The sequence below is a fragment of the Primulina huaijiensis genome, unplaced genomic scaffold, assembly GCF_012295235.1.
Source record: "Primulina huaijiensis isolate GDHJ02 unplaced genomic scaffold, ASM1229523v2 scaffold16847, whole genome shotgun sequence".
Taxonomy (NCBI): domain Eukaryota; kingdom Viridiplantae; phylum Streptophyta; class Magnoliopsida; order Lamiales; family Gesneriaceae; genus Primulina; species Primulina huaijiensis.
The window spans coordinates 1,215-18,024 of NW_027343420.1; the positions used below are offsets into that span (position 1 = coordinate 1,215).

The 16,810-nt window shown below is 37.0% G+C and overlaps 4 protein-coding genes and 1 non-coding gene across 6 annotated transcripts; 1 reads left to right on the forward strand and 4 right to left on the reverse strand.

The window, feature by feature from the left end:
- Nucleotides 1-614: 614 nt before the first annotated feature.
- LOC140965954 (probable inactive receptor-like protein kinase At3g56050) lies at nt 615-5,430 on the reverse strand. Its single transcript, XM_073426241.1, has 9 exons — nt 4,780-5,430; nt 4,449-4,587; nt 3,312-3,383; nt 3,092-3,235; nt 2,879-3,007; nt 2,035-2,453; nt 1,661-1,851; nt 1,379-1,511; nt 615-1,250 (listed from the first exon to the last, which is right to left on the reverse strand). Exons 1-9 carry the CDS (start codon nt 4,880-4,882, stop codon nt 697-699), a joined length of 1,884 nt encoding a protein of 627 aa, XP_073282342.1. The 5' UTR covers nt 4,883-5,430; the 3' UTR covers nt 615-696.
- Nucleotides 5,431-6,177: 747 nt separating this feature from the next.
- On the forward strand, nt 6,178-9,283 carry LOC140965945 (protein VAPYRIN-LIKE-like). 2 transcript variants are annotated; one of them, XM_073426230.1, is made up of 2 exons: nt 6,178-7,350; nt 8,021-8,334. In XM_073426230.1, exons 1-2 carry the CDS (start codon nt 6,193-6,195, stop codon nt 8,180-8,182), a joined length of 1,320 nt encoding a protein of 439 aa, XP_073282331.1. In that variant the 5' UTR covers nt 6,178-6,192; the 3' UTR covers nt 8,183-8,334. The 2 variants fall into 2 exon arrangements, with proteins under 2 accessions (XP_073282331.1, XP_073282328.1); XM_073426227.1 differs by lacking the exon at nt 8,021-8,334 and adding an exon at nt 8,679-9,283 and having other exon boundaries at nt 6,185-7,350.
- Nucleotides 9,284-9,481: 198 nt separating this feature from the next.
- On the reverse strand, nt 9,482-9,554 carry TRNAK-CUU (transfer RNA lysine (anticodon CUU)). Its single transcript has one exon. It is a non-coding gene; the product is annotated as a tRNA-Lys (tRNA).
- Nucleotides 9,555-10,161: 607 nt separating this feature from the next.
- On the reverse strand, nt 10,162-12,754 carry LOC140965955 (ferritin-2, chloroplastic-like). The gene is made up of 8 exons (XM_073426242.1): nt 12,421-12,754; nt 12,250-12,333; nt 12,078-12,138; nt 11,897-11,984; nt 10,893-10,954; nt 10,710-10,775; nt 10,539-10,602; nt 10,162-10,417 (listed from the first exon to the last, which is right to left on the reverse strand). Exons 1-8 carry the CDS (start codon nt 12,711-12,713, stop codon nt 10,365-10,367), a joined length of 771 nt encoding a protein of 256 aa, XP_073282343.1. The 5' UTR covers nt 12,714-12,754; the 3' UTR covers nt 10,162-10,364.
- Nucleotides 12,755-13,606: 852 nt separating this feature from the next.
- LOC140965924 (probable leucine-rich repeat receptor-like protein kinase IMK3) lies at nt 13,607-16,532 on the reverse strand. The gene is made up of 2 exons (XM_073426181.1): nt 14,536-16,532; nt 13,607-14,460 (listed from the first exon to the last, which is right to left on the reverse strand). The coding sequence occupies exons 1-2, from the start codon at nt 16,364-16,366 to the stop codon at nt 13,841-13,843; spliced, it is 2,451 nt and encodes an 816-aa protein (XP_073282282.1). The 5' UTR covers nt 16,367-16,532; the 3' UTR covers nt 13,607-13,840.
- Nucleotides 16,533-16,810: the final 278 nt, after the last annotated feature.

Sequence of the window (16,810 nt, forward strand, 5' to 3'; positions counted from 1 at the left end):
ACAAAAGATCGTCAATCTTATATTCCAGGTAAGTTTTGTGTCCTTTGCAAACAATTGGTTGAGTCATTTGAGCATTTGTTTTTCTCATGCCAAAAAACAATAGAGGCATCAGATAAGATTCGAGAGTGGTTGTGGATGAAGAGACTCATGGGGTCGGCTCATGCTTTGCTTCGAGCGTTTAGGAGTCAGTATCGAGGGTCATCCGAAGTTATGAAGATCCGCAATTGCAACTAGTATATATCATATTTGAGATATGAGGAACAAAAAATTATTTGACGATTATATCACAATTAACCACACGTCATCTTGAGAAAAGTCCAAATTTTGATTTATAGGATACATAACTCAGATTGAAGATGTAGCCTATGCCTCTTTGTATTTAGATGGAGCCTTAGGATTTGGTGTCGATTGAGTTTGTATTGATTATTATCTCCTGAAAATGTCCAGTGTATTTGTACAAAACATTTTTACCTCTTTTTAATGGAAATTTATTTCATTAAAAAAAATTATGAATCTTTGACCATGAGATTGCTAAAAGACCAAGGTTCGATTTCATATTTTAACATAAAAATAAAAGAATGATTATAATTTCCCCTGCAATATGTAATGTACAACTATACATTTCAAGAAACACAAATGAAAAAAGGCCTCTCACTTACTATTTGAACTTCACGTATCTATCTAGCTACCCACAGCTCACAAAATCTCGAGTTCTGCCCACCAAAGAGGTGATGCTTTCGGGATTGCCCCTTCGGGTTCAATCCCTGTTATTTCTCTCAATCTCACACAAACTTCATTCATAACGGGTCTCTGTCTCCAATCAGGATCAACACACGATCTTATCAAACCATCAATAAGTTGAAGCTGATCTTCACGACATGTTTTCAGAGTAGGATCAATAGTTTCTCTCAAAGACTGTTCTCCCCTCAGATAATCTGAAGCCCAGTCTTGGAGCGAATCACTACTACCTACAGCGTACGGGAGTTTACCAGTAATAATCTCAAATAGCACAACTCCAAAACTATAAACATTACTTGAAATATTTGGTTCAGTTCCAGCTGCAGCCTTTTCGACCAAGAAAACAAAATCTGCTAATTTTGTTGCATAATCTTCAGTGAGATATATAGAAGAGGAAGTTAAGTTTTTGTGGGCTAGTGATGGTGTCAATGAATGCATGTGTTCGAGACAGTATGCAACGCCCATCGCTATTCTTAATCGTGCTTCCCAGTCCAAGTGTTCAGCTTCTCTTACTGTAGAATTCACAAGAGTTGGACGAAATTATGAAATGATTGATAAGAATAGAATCACCATATCAACAATGAATAGACCAAATTTAAATTTATATACCAAGAAAAAATCAAGAGATCTATATACTCACTGTGGATATGCTCGAAGAGGGTTCCATTGGGAGCATACTCGAAAATAATCATCCTAGTGAAAGGCTCCTCTTCCTCACAATATCCAAGTAAGCTAACAAAATTCTTGTGATTTACTTTCGATAATGTGTCGATCTGAGACAAATGACAAGCCAAATTGAGTTTCAAAACAAAAAGAAAAAAAAGAATTACCATGACCGGCATGAAAAATGACCACGTGTTCCAGCTAGCAATTATCAAAATATGGAATACCAAATCAAGAGTCAACATTATATAAAAGGTACCTTCTTTCTAAACTGAGCTTCCAAACTATTCGACCACTCTTTTGCAGATCCCGTTGCAATAGATGCGACAGCTATCTCAACTCCGCTAGACAAGGTACCCTTATACAGCGTGCGGACTGAAGAAGAGCTAATCACATTGCTAAAATCTTCACAAGCAACCTCAAGTTCAGATCTCTTAAGTTTCGGGACCCCTGAAGTACCAAATATATAAAATCTATTAATTAAGAATAATATGATCAATAATAGTTCTAATGATAATTTTTAAAAGTTGATTAAACTCTCAAGACTACAAATTGTCGTTCAAGGGCTTTATACATGTGCATTTTTATATAAAAGGCTAGCAAAACATTAAACATTTTACGTAACAACATTACCAGTTACAAATGCTCTCCTCAATGGTCCACTTAGTCCAGTAGCCCAGGGATTTACGGCAGCAACCTTACCACTCTTGCAATAGAAGAAGCAAACAACTAAAAGTAGGAAAAATACAGGACCTCCAATGGCGGGATACAATATAAGAAGTTGACGACGCCTCTTAGAATTTCCAGTTGATGTGCCAGGACTTTCTGTTTGGTTAGGAAGCAAAGGAGGAGAAACACGTGTGACGGGAGAGAGGGAAGGAGAAGAGGATGGTGCTAATGTAGCTGGAGATGGAGACGGAGACGGAGATGGGGAAGATGAATTTCTCATTGTGGGTATTGGTGGGGGTAGAAATCTCCACCCTCGCCTCCGTGCTCTAGGAGTTTCTTGTAACAATTTTCTTTGTGGCGCTTCCCTTTTCCCCAGTGAATCCCTGTGAACAAGGCAAGGAAAATTTCATCTTGAAAAGTGAAAACTTTGAATCTTAATCAGGAGGAACACTGATATTATATACAAAAAAACAATGGAAAGCCTTGTTTGCGTTGTCAAAAAGCATCTTCTGTTTCTAAAAAAACATGTGATTTATTCAGTGTGTCGGGCCAAAATGAGATATCATTGAACTACAAGAATTGGGGTAGACAAACATTATTGCATAGTTACAACATGAGGGCGAACGCGTTAAACAGTACCAATTTAACAATCAGCTGAAATTTATCGGACTGAGACTAAAAGTGTGCATGGCATTACTAATTTTCCTCACTGAATCATTAAATAAATATATGAATGAATAAACTTCAATTCAAATTTATTATCCTAGATTATAATGAGAATGGAAGTTCACACGTGCTGAAGAGTTACCACAAGATTGAATTGCTGTTCCTTGTGGGGCCGGATAACAACTCTTCTTCAACTTGAACTTCAGATAGCTTTTGGAGTTCATAAATTTCAGCATATGTGCTGCTAAGAAACTCGTTATTGTCTAGCAAACTGCATTAAACAGAAAGTAAGCATTAACAAGATCAAGAAAAAAGATAATTTCAACAAGAATATCTAGTTTCATTGCAAACTTACAGGATTGCCAATGAGAAATTATTGCCAAGCTGATATGGAACCTCTCCACTGAAGTTATTGCATCCAAGGTCTAATATCTCTAATTCCTTTAATTTTGCTAACTTTTCGGGGATTACGCCATAAAAAGAATTGTTGCGCAAGATTCTATCAAAAAACCGAAGTAAACAAAAATGCAAGAAAACATATATTTTCAATAAGAAATCAATAAGTTGCATCTTACATGGATTTCAGGTGAACCAAGTTCCCTAAATCAGGAGCCAAGGTACCTCTCAGACAGAGATCTTCCAGGTTCCTAGAGATAAATGATAAAAAAAAAACATGACATACCTAATATAAAAAAAAGAATAATTGTTTTTAAGTGAGGATGTAAACGCTGATAATAATTCAGTTTTTAGTTGATTTGATCGATGGAGGAAGTTTTTTTTGCAGTTTACTTCACTGTTCAACTAGATAGGAAGAAAATAATTCAATCCACATCATTGAATCTAACTCATGCTAATACCATAAAAAACATGCAATGCACCCCCATACACATTAACCAATTTAGATAGAAAATATAATTTGAAATTGAAATGATCGTAACCACAAAAGCATCTAAAAAATTCAATTACAAATTAACTTTTCATTTTGTTTCAAGTGGTTGCTAGTGCCGCATGTGCAAGGAAGTGTGTAACTGTGTGCGTGCGATCGATGCAGTAGCACAAATGAGAAAGTGGTAGAGCTTTAGTGTAGCTTTCACTCCTATAATAGATTCTTCGATAGGATTACACGATGCTTCCACAATATCGAACGACAGTCAGAGGGGTCAAGTAGATGGGAGCCTTGTAGTAAACTACAAATTCACTAAAGTCAGGTGGCTAGGCAGCAATTCATATACATAGAAGTTCGACGTACAAAAAAATCCCAGCAAACCATTAAGTACTAGTATAATCTAAGTTCTGTTTGTTATATCTCCAGCTATAGCCTGTAATCCAAAATTCAAGAGCACAAATTGATCGGTAATTGTATATGTGAACCCCCTAAATCCAATATTTTTCCTTCAATAATTTTTGCGTGCCCAACAATGCCTGATTGTCAATATCTACCTACATCTAGAGGTTATATATGAAAAATCAACATACCAACATTCATTTTCAGTCATTCAATCAATTTTCCTTCTGTGAAGTTCCTTATTATATACCCAATTACAAGACAAGATGCTCATGAAATTGCGGGTAAAACAACATCCAGAAACGGTCAAAAAAACGGAAATCCAAAACTAAAAAAAGGAAAATCCTCCCTTCAACATTAGGAAAATTTCATTCCTGTGAAGTCAAAATCAGAAAACAATAAGCATTTGGAGCAGTAATTTACTTACAAAGCCACAACATATCCTTCTGAGCATCCAACTCCAAACCATAAACATGGACTGTCTATTCCTACTTCATCAATCCAATTTGACAAAGCCCCGAATGGATCACTCATCACGTTCTCTTTAAACCTCAGTAAAGCCACACCTAAAACACACATACAAATTGAGAATAAACAAACTAACTAAAACTTAAAAAACAAGCTTCAACTTCTTTGACAACTTAAAACTTGAAAAAAAAATATATTTAAAATCATAACAAAGATAGATCAAATAACTGAAAAGTTGAAAAAGAAATATTTAAAAATCATAACAAGGATAGATCAAATAAAGCTCGCACCTTCATCATTGAGGGACAAGCAAATTGTTAAGTTCTGCAGACATAGACAGCATATCGCTACTGCCGCCAGGAGACTATTTTTAGATCTCCAAAACTCTTTCATTTCATCAAAAACTAAAACAAACCCACGATTATTTGTCAACAAATATAATAACTAAAAGTTTCTTGAGAAAATCTTCGCCGCAGATTGAGTTGACTCGGACAATGCACCCACTAGAATAGAAATCGGAGCACCAAAATTAGAGGGTCCTGGTGGGATGACAATGGTTGATTTTGCACCGGATGTGTGTTATAGAATTGTCCCCAATAGCAATAATACAAAGTCCGTTTCTTGAAAAACGCGTAGGACTTGTATTTAGCAGAACAGAAACCTCAAACAACGGTTTTATTTGACTTAAAAAATTAGCTAAAAAGAAGGCCGGAAAAGGAAAAAGGTAGTTCAACTAGATCGCATAGTATTTTGCCAGAACGGATTCATATTATATGCTGGAAATTTCCAGGATTCATCCCAGGTTGCCGTGTTGGAGAATTACTTTTCAAAGGCTAAATATTGCACCGCTAAGGTCCAAATTAATATTAAGAACAAGCCTGCCGAGGGAAAAACCTTAATCTTTGATGTATCGCTGAAACAGTCGTTGATACGAATTAAAAAATCAAGATGATGTGTATGATTGTTATTTATATGGAATTATTAATTTGGTTGTACTTTTTAGAAACAAGCCTGCTGAGGCCCTGAGGGATAAACCTTAAACTAGTTTTTTTTCCCTTTTTTTATTTAATTTGATTAATGCATTTTATTTTAATTTTTAATACTCTTTATTTTGAGGTTTTAATTATATATTTTTGTACACAAATTATGACTCCCGAATATTTTGCATCTTTTTTACACAAAAACTCTTGCGACACGGTCTTACATATCAATTTCGTGGGTCGAATGTCTTATTTGAGTCATCCATGAAAAAGTATTACTTTTTATGCTAATAGTATTACTTTTTTATTGTGAATATCGATAGAATTGACTCGTATCTGATTCGTGAGATCGTCTCACAAAAGACCTACTTTCTTTTTTAATATGTTATTAGAGATTTATTGATCAAACAACCTTCTAAGATATTGAGACGATATAAACAAAAAATACCTAAAAGTCATTGTCTCGACACTCTATTTTAATTTTTTTTCGAGTTTTGAAATTATTTAAATATTGTAAATACGTTTTAGAGTTAATAATTTGACTGAAGAAAATCATCCAAATGCATAAAAAAAAGTTATAATTTTGTATTAAAAACAAACATTTCAATACATACTAATATAAAAAACTTTCAAAAATTTCTCAATTTCGTTTTCTTACAATATTTTTAATATGTAATACTAAAAACAAACTGTCATCGAATATGGATTAGCTTCTTCATTCACATGCAGAAAAAAGAAAATGGTGGAAACAAAACGAATCAAATATTGTCTTCTTCTTCGATCATATCACATGCCGCCACCCTATCACGTCCTTTTCACTGTTTCATCGTCTTCTTCTTGCAAGAAACTCAATCCGAATCGAATGACTCGAACGAATTCAACTCTCTCACTTCCTTTATTTTCACACGAATGGAAAAATTGGTTGAACTTTCGGATTCAGAAATACGCATAGACTTCGTGTTAGATTGCAAATGCCGCACCTACGTTCAGATCAAATCCCTGATTTCCGCTGCAACTTTAGCTTTCAAGGTCCAAACATCTTCCCCCCACAAGTTCCTTGTCAACCCGCCAAGTGGGCTTGTTGCGCCGCTGTCCTGCGCCACTTTCCAGATCGTACTCAAACCTCAATCCCACCTGCCTCCGACGTTCCCACGTTCCCCTGCTGATAGATTCCTCCTCAAGACCGCCGTTGCTCCTGATTTGAATATCGACTCTCCAGAGTCCACTCAGTCTGAGGTTGTGAACCGCTGGTTCAACTCGGGGCCACACCGTCCCACGTACGACGTGAAGCTCAAGGTTTACTTTGTGGGTCCTTTTCTCCTGACGCATGCGGTTGGTGCGGGAGATATTGAAGCCGTAAAGGGAATAATCAAGCGACAGAGGTCGGTCGTCTCGGAGTTTTCCAATTTGGAAGCCGATTCCTTGTACCGAGTCGCGAACCAGCTGGGTGATCACACTTTGATCGATTTGCTACTGGAGGCGGGGTTAAAAGTTGATGCGAGGAAGGGGTTGGACGACGACGTGAAGTGCGCGTCATCCAAGGGTTGGAGTGAGTTACACGTGGCGGCAGCGTTTGATCGGACAGAGGAGCTTGAAAGGCTTGCGAAGGGGAGGACGGCGGTTGATTGCAGAGACAAGGAAGGGAGAACGCCGCTACATTTGGCGGCGAGTAAAGGACAGCTGAGCAGTGCCAAGGTGTTGGTGACTGCAGGTGCTAATTTGGACTCTAGGAGCAAGGACGGCAGGACGGCTTTGTACAGAGCGGCGGAGAATGGGGACCGTCGAATGGTGGAGATGCTGTTTGAAGCGGGGGCGGACCCAACTATCGGAGATGTCGATAATTTCCGGTCGCCCATTGATATTGCACGAGATAAGGGCCATGTCAGTAATAATTTCCAACTTTCATTATTTTTTTAAGGAAATTTATCGCCTTTAGTTTTGGGCTGTAAGCAATTGAATTAGATGAGAAGAAAAATAAATCAGTAATGATGTTCATATTCTAGCTCACCATTATGAGACAGTCGTAAATACAAAGTTGAACTCTAATGGGCAGGGTACTAAACCAGTCTATAATATTGGGCAATGAAACATGAATTTTTATTTTAAATTTCACTAAATTATGATTTATAAGTCCCAACACATCAACACATTGATGTGAGGAACAGATAGGGGCTTAGGAAATTTATTATAAAAGAGGGTGCGACTATTCTTTTGCTCACGGCTACTCTCATCCATTTTGAGCCATAGCTACTCATTTTTGTTAATGTATAATGGCAATTTCGAGAAGATAGTTTTGCTGTAGCTTGGCTCGAAATATTTGCAACTGATGCGTACCAGTGGAAAATAGAGAATAGGAGTGCATTGCTGTTTTAGTATGAAAAAATCCATTATCAAGGTTCAAAAAGAACCATCTAAAGTTGATGCTTGTTACTCTATACCACGCAATCCATCTTGTGGAGCCAAGAAGCAAACCACTTGAAGAGAGTAGAAGATTTTTTGCTATATTCGGATATCAGTTTTTTTGACTTATCCTCCATCGTCCATACTGTAGTTCCTTTCCTTTGGCTTCAACATTGAGTACCAAGATCGAGGATACAAACTTGAGAGATATCCACACCAATTAAGCAACATGGGTTTCTTATGGAAACCACACCAAGTGAGCATATGGGGTCCTTTAAGCGGTCTATTTCTGTGTGCCTTTTTGTTTGCATGAGATTGAATTAAATACTGGCTGCAGCGGTTATGGCCCTGTAGACCAATCTTGAACACTTTTAGCAGCAGAACATTTCCACTATTGTCTTTGTTGGTGTTGTGATATTTTTAGTTCCTTATAGTAGTTTAAACTTTAATGGTGTTTTTCTGTTTTTAGGACGGTTTACTTGACCAATGCTGTGTAGTTTTGAATGAACTTTCTTTCTATGCTGCCTATTGTCCATCCTCTGTGAAGTAACTTTTTGTTGATTTCCACTGTCATCTAATGTTTCTATTGGACGATTTCCTACCAATATGAGATGGAATTCTGGAATTCTCAAATATCAACATCTGGAAACATTGTTGACTGAGATCTCAAATCTCAATAACCATTTTACCATGAGTGAAAAATCTGATTCGCGGAACAAACTTTTTGACTCGAGTACCATTCAACATTCCGAATTTCCAATACTGGCATAGGGAACCTCAACCTGACCATATTTTTGGATTATTTGCAGATAGAAGTAGCCAAAATCCTTGAACGGGGTGAAGCAGTGCTCCATGCTGCCAGACGTGGTGAACTCAAACTACTAGAATCTCTGCTAGATAAGGGAGCAACTACAAACTTCAGTGATCAATATGGCTTAACTTCCCTTCATGTTGCGTCTCTCAAAGGACACAAAGATGCAGTCATGATGCTAATTGAATTCGGGGCTGACTTAGAATGTCGAGATGCCGAAGGCCATACACCACTTCATTTAGCCGTGGAAGGAGGTAGTACAGAGACAGTCGAGGTTCTCATCAATCGAGGAGCCAACTTGAATGTCAAGAGCAAGACTGGAGCAACCCCTTTATATATTTCGAAGTTGATAGAGTACAAGGATGTTACACAGCTTTTGCTAGACAAAGGAGCTGCATCTTTTGTTGCATCAACGTCATCTTCTTCATAGTCTCGGAAGTAGCAGCCATTGCTTCTGCTTATTTTCTCCGGTATTTGTACTTGTGATCTGTGAAGCATAGGTTCGAATTGTTGAAGCTTCTGTAATTTTATAAAGACATATGTTGATGTAGTAGGTGTAGAAGAAGAAAAAAAACATGTGTAACTGTAATGGTTTGGATTTTATTAATTAAACCCAAAGCACACATAAGAAAAAACGCCTCGACAGCAGGATTCAAACCCGCGCAGGCAGAGCGCCACAGATTTCGAGTCTGTCTCCTTTTACCTCTAGGGCATATAGCTGGTGGTGTGTGACTGATTGTGATATAATTTTTTTGATACTAAAGTTAAAAATAATATCATGGATATATTAAAAGTTTGAGTCGCCCACCGTGGGGCTCGAACCCACGACCACAAGGTTAAGAGCCTTGCGCTCTACCAACTGAGCTAGACGGGCGGCTTGGATATGGTTTACATGATGTGTTTTATATAAATATAAAATAAATAAAATAAGTTACCCAGGGCTCCGCATTGGACTTTTTGAACGTCCGTTGCACCAATTTTTTCACAACATAAAGCATTATTCCATCTTCAAAATAAATTTCTCTTAAAAAAGGCAATTGACTTGAATTCAAGCAATTAGGTGTGCAATTGTACCGAATCTATGTATAGATATCGACTTACTCGAAGACGAAAAATAAAATTGAGTCATTTGATCATTTATATTATATTGCATAATTCTAAATATATATACCAAACTCACAATCTAATTGGGTTGAGACAAATAATACTCGAGTTAAATCAAATCAAACTTGAGTCAAATTTCGACTGAACCGCTCACACGCTCACGAGTAAATTGAATCATTTACGCCAATATGCACAACCCCACGGTATACCCAAAAAAAATTAAAATTTCTCACTGAGACGAGGAAGGGCAAGAGGAAGGCGACTGTTCCATTTGATGATGCAACGATTACCAGCCAAGGTCAGGACCCAGGTATACCAAATCGTGCTTAAATTTGCAGATAATTTTCACGTAAACCACCTTTTATGAGCACTAGGAATTATGCAACTAATGAGATTAAAATATCAAAATACAGGCACAAAAAGAACAGTCGAATGTTTGATCAAGTACTAGAAAAGGGTCGAATGAAATTCACTGAATCACCCTACAACTAAGTCTATCACAACACCTGCCATCTAAAGCCAGCGCAAACTATACCAACTAGCAGCAAGCTCAAATTATACTGATGCAACGAGCTCCCTCTTAGGCAACAGCTTCCTCTTCCCGAAGTAGCATCTGATCAAAGTGCCAAACTCCTAATATCCAAATCCAAAAAGATGTCAGGAGTTAAAAATTTAATACTATTTGCCTATCATCTAAAATATGGGCCATAAGTTAGAAGTAGATAAAAGTTTAAGTGGATTTTTCTTCTTGTACCGTGTCCTTTGCCCACTCTTCTCAACTGTGAGACGTATTCTGATATCTTCTTGATAGATTCCACCTGAAAAGGAAATTTCAAAAGATAAGTTTTGTACCACAACGTCCACAACGCTATGTGGAAACCACGAAAACTTCATGTGTGATCAATGATTGGAAGGAATAGGGAACCTGCTCAGCTAAGAACTCGCTCTCAATGAAGTCGGTCAACTGCACATCATTGTTATGGGAGGCCACCTGTTACATTCCCAATCATAACAGACATCCTTATCAGTCTTGTTTAACTTTACAACAATATCAAGCATAAGTGTTACAATAATGTTCAGGTAAACAGTAAGCCTAAAGCAGACTTACAGCGTGCAAGTTCAGAAGCTTCTCATTTGTCAACTTCTCCAAAGACAAAGCAAGCTCCATTGCTGCAAAGTACATTAAATGATCATTCATATCATGGTATCAAGAATAAGGGAAAGAAAAGGGCAATGAATGTGTGAAGGTTAAGATTACTCATATCAGGCACCAACCACATGTCATGGATGACCAAAAACAGAAACGTTGTATATATCAAGAAGTGGAGCGGTGGCAAGTGTCCAGGGATAGCATAGATGTGGGATGAAAAAACAAAGTGACCACAATGTCATTGATGTTAGGTAGTCCATAAAGGCCAAGTTGGAGGCAATTATTTATCACCCTAGGAAGGGGGAGGAGGGGTGGGTTGGGAAAAACTATTGTCTATAACTATTAGAACAACAAAACAATCAGGCCACTACCTTCTTATTTTATTTATTTATGTTATCGACGAATTGAGAGGTGTTGAATAGCTTCCAAAAATGAGATTTTAAATGTGCGATAGCTTAATTTGAGACACAAAAAATAGAAAGAATCGTATTATTTTCAAATGTAGGGAGAATTATTAACTATGATCCACATCATGGCCCACGCTAAATCAGGTAGTATCAAGACTAGTACAAGGCATACGAAATACGAACCCTCCGTATCTTCATTAATACACATCGTCGAGCAATACACACTCATCACAGAGATATGGTTAATCACATGAAATTTCCAATTGCACACCAAAAAAATCCTTTGGATACCTCCAAAAAAAAGTTTGCAAACGAATACTCTGTATTTCTAATTTATTGCTAACCACAATAAAATGTGTGCTCTAGACAAAAGATGGTCCCCATTCTTGATGCCAACATCGAACAGACAAAGAAAACCAGTTACGATCTATGTTGAAACCAGATTAACACATCACAACCATTCACAATACACACAACCATTCCTTCCAAAGAAAATATCTCAATATTGTATTCTACATTAATTACACCAACACAAGTGAGAAAAGAGGCATTTACCATATAATGCATCTCCTTTCTCAGTATTATCAAACTCTGACAATGGCATCAAGATCGATTGCAGCTTCACTTTACCACCTCGCTTGTTCTGAAGTCGATCAACAAATATATAGAACTTATAATTCGATTACAGATGGACTATGAAAGCGAAAAAATATACAAAGGGAAAATTATCAAACACCTGGTATTTCATAAACTTTTCTGCGTGTCCTCTTTCTTCTTCGCTAGACTCCTTGAAAAATCTGAACAAATACAAACAAACAACCCAGATTCAATAACACAACACATAAAGGTAGCAGGGAGAATCAACAAAAAAAAAAAAAGGAAGAAGTTAACGAGGTTCCAGGACTCACTTTGCTAGGCCCTTCAAAGCAACGTTATCTCTATCAAAGTAGGCATACATAGCATGGTACACGTACGAAACATTATACTCCACACTGTAATCATTAAAAAAAAGCCCATTAAAAAAATCCATATCAAAATCAAAAACCGATTTCTGTTTTGGAGAAATAACAGTCCCCTACTTGATTTGTTCATTGACAGCTGCCTCGGACTCATCAGCGTACTTCTGTCGAGCAAGAGAATCTTGAGGAACAGTAGGCACGAGCATGAACTCCTTCTTCACCTCTTCAAAAGGCTCAAAAACGACACCCGTTAAGGGCTTGTTATTCGCTTGCTTCGATGCGCACACAACGCATCCGTTTCCATTCCTCCTGTTCAAAACCACGAAAGAAGAAGCCGATGAGAAGAGAGCGCTCACGTTCTCGCAGTTGGAATTCAATAAACCAAAAGCAGGCTGAGAAACGTTCAGAATCATCTTTTCTTGGTTATTCAAAGATATTGTGGAAAATGAGTGTGATGGATGTGTATCTATAAACAAACGCAGGGAGTTGAATGGACGGCAGGATGTGAGAAACGTGGAGGGACAGGATTGACTTGATGAAGGGCGCGTGGCTGACTCGTGGATTGCTGTGGAAACCCGAGATAGAATCTTGGACAGATTGGAAAAAGAATGAATGATAACTTTTTAAATTAATTATTCATTTAAAAAAAAATCATTTTCCAAGATAGGTTTAAGGCTCTAATTTTATAAAGATTAATTAATGAAATCTATATCATTGTTCCCAATCATTGATGTAATTTTTTTAATTAAATGGCTATTTATTATTATTAATTCTAGATTACAATCACTATTATTATTATTAATTATATTATAGAGTCATTAATTTATCTTGAATTTTTTTTCATTATAGCTTATTATTTTTGTAAATATATAATCCGATCAATTTTTATAATAGTATCTCTATTTTCATCAAGGATGTTATATTACTGTAAATTAAACATTTTCTAAGTGAACGACGGACAACTTTTTCAGAAGTAATGTCTGAAAATGAGCAAAGCGAAGTTACACAACCATTTGCATCCAATCCACCATCGAAATAGAAGAAGATACACGATACAATTGATATTTCGGATTTTTCTATGTTACATCTGAAATGTTTATATTAAAATTATATGTTAAAATTTTACTATTTGAATCATTAACATTAACAAGTGATATTAACTTTCATTAAAATAGAATTACTCCATATAAAATATAATACACTAACCAAGGAAATATATGTTACTCACTTTGCAAAGTCTAGGAAGTATTTTTACACGATTCAAGACTCACGTTACATTAACAACCAAATCATCAAACATCTTTCATTAAAAAAAACAAACAAACAGACAAGTACAATATCAAAAGGACAAAAGAATTAAAAATAATAATTAAATTCCCTTAAATTAGGTGTCGTGTGCTAGCCTTTTGCATGGAGAAATGACTAGTTTCAAAGTGATTTTGAAGGGGTCTTCTAAAAAACAGAGAAACAAAAGAATTACGAAATCTCACTTCAATATGTTCAACTACTTTCGGAGATTTCCAATTTCAGTCTAGTTCATCTAAGCATTTGGTGAAGGCATCGCTTCACCATCTTCTCCGGAGCCCTCCGCGTCTGTTTCTGGCCTCAAAATCTCCTCCAGTTGCCAGAGAATCTGCAGAGCCTCGGGTCGGTCGGATGGCGATAACTCGACGCAATGCAAAGCCAGTTTCAACGTGCTCATCAATTCATCACCAGAAACTGACTGATCCTTCATCAATTCTACATCAAAAACTCCTTTGGTCCATTCTTTTTTCACAATGGATGCAACCCATTGTGGCAAATCCATGCCATTAGCCACGTCCCCAGGTGATTTCCCCGTCAGAAGCTCCAACATGATCACACCGAAGCTATAAATGTCGCTCTTGGTTGTAGCTTTCTTGAGCTCCGAAAGCTCCGGTGCCCGGTACCCCAATGCCCCGGAAGTGGCAATCACATTAGAATTAGCAGCAGATGACATTAGTAGTGAAAGTCCATAATCTGAAATCTTGGCATTTTTGTGCTCGTCCAGAAGTACATTACTTGATGTGAGGTTTCCATGAGTAATGCCTACTTTGGTGTGAAGATAGAGCAACCCTCTTGCTACATCTTTCGCTACTTTGATCCGTGTTGCCCAATCTATTGGCGCATTAGCGTCGCGGACTGTAACAAACGGAATGTTAAGCTAATGCATTTAAGAACGTATGTGGATTGAAAAAGTGGGAATATTTTGCTCACCGTGGAGGAAAGTTGAAAGACTTCCATCAGGCATGTAGTCAAAAATGAGTAATTTTTCACCCTTTGGACCTAAATAATAAGCTCTAAGAGCAAGAAGATTAGGATGTCTGATTTTCCCGAGTGCATTAACCTCTGTAAAAAATTCCTTTTGACCCGTCGTTATCTTTTCTCTCAATCTTTTCACAGCTACTTGAATTCCATTCTCCATCGTTGTCTTGTACACCGTTCCGTACGTGCTTCTGCCAATAACCTCGGCAGTTGCGCACAGAAGATCGTCTGCACTAAAAACCTTAAGTTCATCAAAATGCACAAGTTTTCCCTCTGTTCCGGTACTTGCTTCAATTTCTTCTGCATCTGGGGGAATAACCTTTATGGCTGCAGATTGGCTTTTCTTGGATTCCTTCACCGTTTTCATAATCCTTAGCAAGCAGAAGATTAGAATGGTACAAGCCACAAGAAGAATAACAAGAAGCGTCCCTAATAAAATGAGAATAAGGTCTTTGATACTGAGTTCTCCGTGTCGTATTTCATCTGGAAATGCAGCTGCAGGTGGAGCTTGGGAGGATAGTACAGGACATGGAGTTGAAGCACTGTATCCACAGAGTTGTGCGTTTCCAACAAAGGCACTTGATTTGAAAATTTGGGAAAGTGTGAAGGGAACAGAACCAAACAGGTTATTATTTGAAACATTGAATGAATCAAGATTTGGCAGTTCACTAAAGAAAGGTGGAATTTCTCCAGTAAGATTGTTTTGAGAAAAGTCAAGAACTGATAATTTCTTGAGCTTAGAAAGACAAATTGGCAATATCCCATTTATGAAATTTGCAGATAAATCGAGCTTTCGAAGCCCAGAGAGATTCCCAATTTCATTTGGGATGATCCCTCCCAACTGGTTATGAGTAAGTGAAATATCTTGGATGGCACTCAACTTTCCAAACCAAGAAGGGATGCTTCCAGTGAAAGAATTGTGACCAAGGTTCAAGACTTGAAGTTGGGACAAACCTTTTCTGTTCTCTCCTGAGAAATTAGTAACAGAACCAGAAAGTTCGTTGTTTTGAAGATCAAGAAACACAAGCGAAGCAGATTGAGTTAGACTAAATGGGATTGAACCTGTCAACTGATTGAAGCTAAAATCAAGCCTTAAAAGCTTCGTCAAGTTGGAAAAATTATCCGGTATCGCCCCGGACAGAGAGTTATTACCAAGGTCAAGCGTTTGCAGAAGGGGACACAAGCCAAGTGAAGGAGGAATGGAACCAGAAAACCTGTTGTTAAACAATTTAACTCCTCTAAGAATAGGCAAGAAACCCAAGGAATATGGAATCAAACCTCCAATGACATTATCATGGAGGCTTAATTCTCTAAGAGCTTGCAATTGGCCAATTTTCTCACTGATTCTGCCGCTTAATCCTCTCCATGGAAGATGAATAACAATAACCTGGCCTCGTGCACATTTTATCCCAGCCCAACTACCTGAACAAACTCCATAACCGGTATCATTCCAGCTTTTCAATAAATTTTTTGGATCAATAAGATCATGTTTGAAGGCTTGGAGAGCTTGGTAATCTGATTCTGTCACAATGATCCCATCCCAAGATTGGCTTGACACTGGCTTAAGGACAAAAATCAGTAGGTGAAAAACCAAGAAAATTTTGGTAGTGTGCTTGAACTTTCTTGAAAACCTTGTATTGATAAATGGTTCTTGAATAAACTTCCATGTGTACATGTTTTCAGCAGAAATTCGACGCGATGTATCTATTTTTTCAAAAGATAAATAGTTTTCTGGGAATGGTGTTTCACAAGAATTTTCAAGCACACGGCTGTTTATCTCCATAGCCGCTCAAGAAATACATAGGATGCCTTCAAACATGATAAAATTTTGGAGAACTTATATGATATTAGCAATAAAAAATTTGGGAGTTCTTGAAGATAAGAGTTATAAGTTTTTGTAGCTGGTGGGAGTAGCCATTGATAATTCAAGTCTTTGCTTTTAGCTTGAAAATAATTTTTATGATTTTGCTTTAATATAAATGCATAATTTTAACAAGATATAATTCATAGAAAATTATTTTGAAATCCCATCAAAATTCCTTTCATGCAAAAAATAATATCAACTTATGTAAAAAAATCATTTGACTATTCAGACTAAAAAAGTGCTAATATATCTAAAATTAGATTTATACATCAATTAATCAAAACATATTTAGTAACTATAGATAAATATAAAATAAATTTATTATGAATCTTGTAATCATTAAGTAAGTTAAGTTTATTTTGT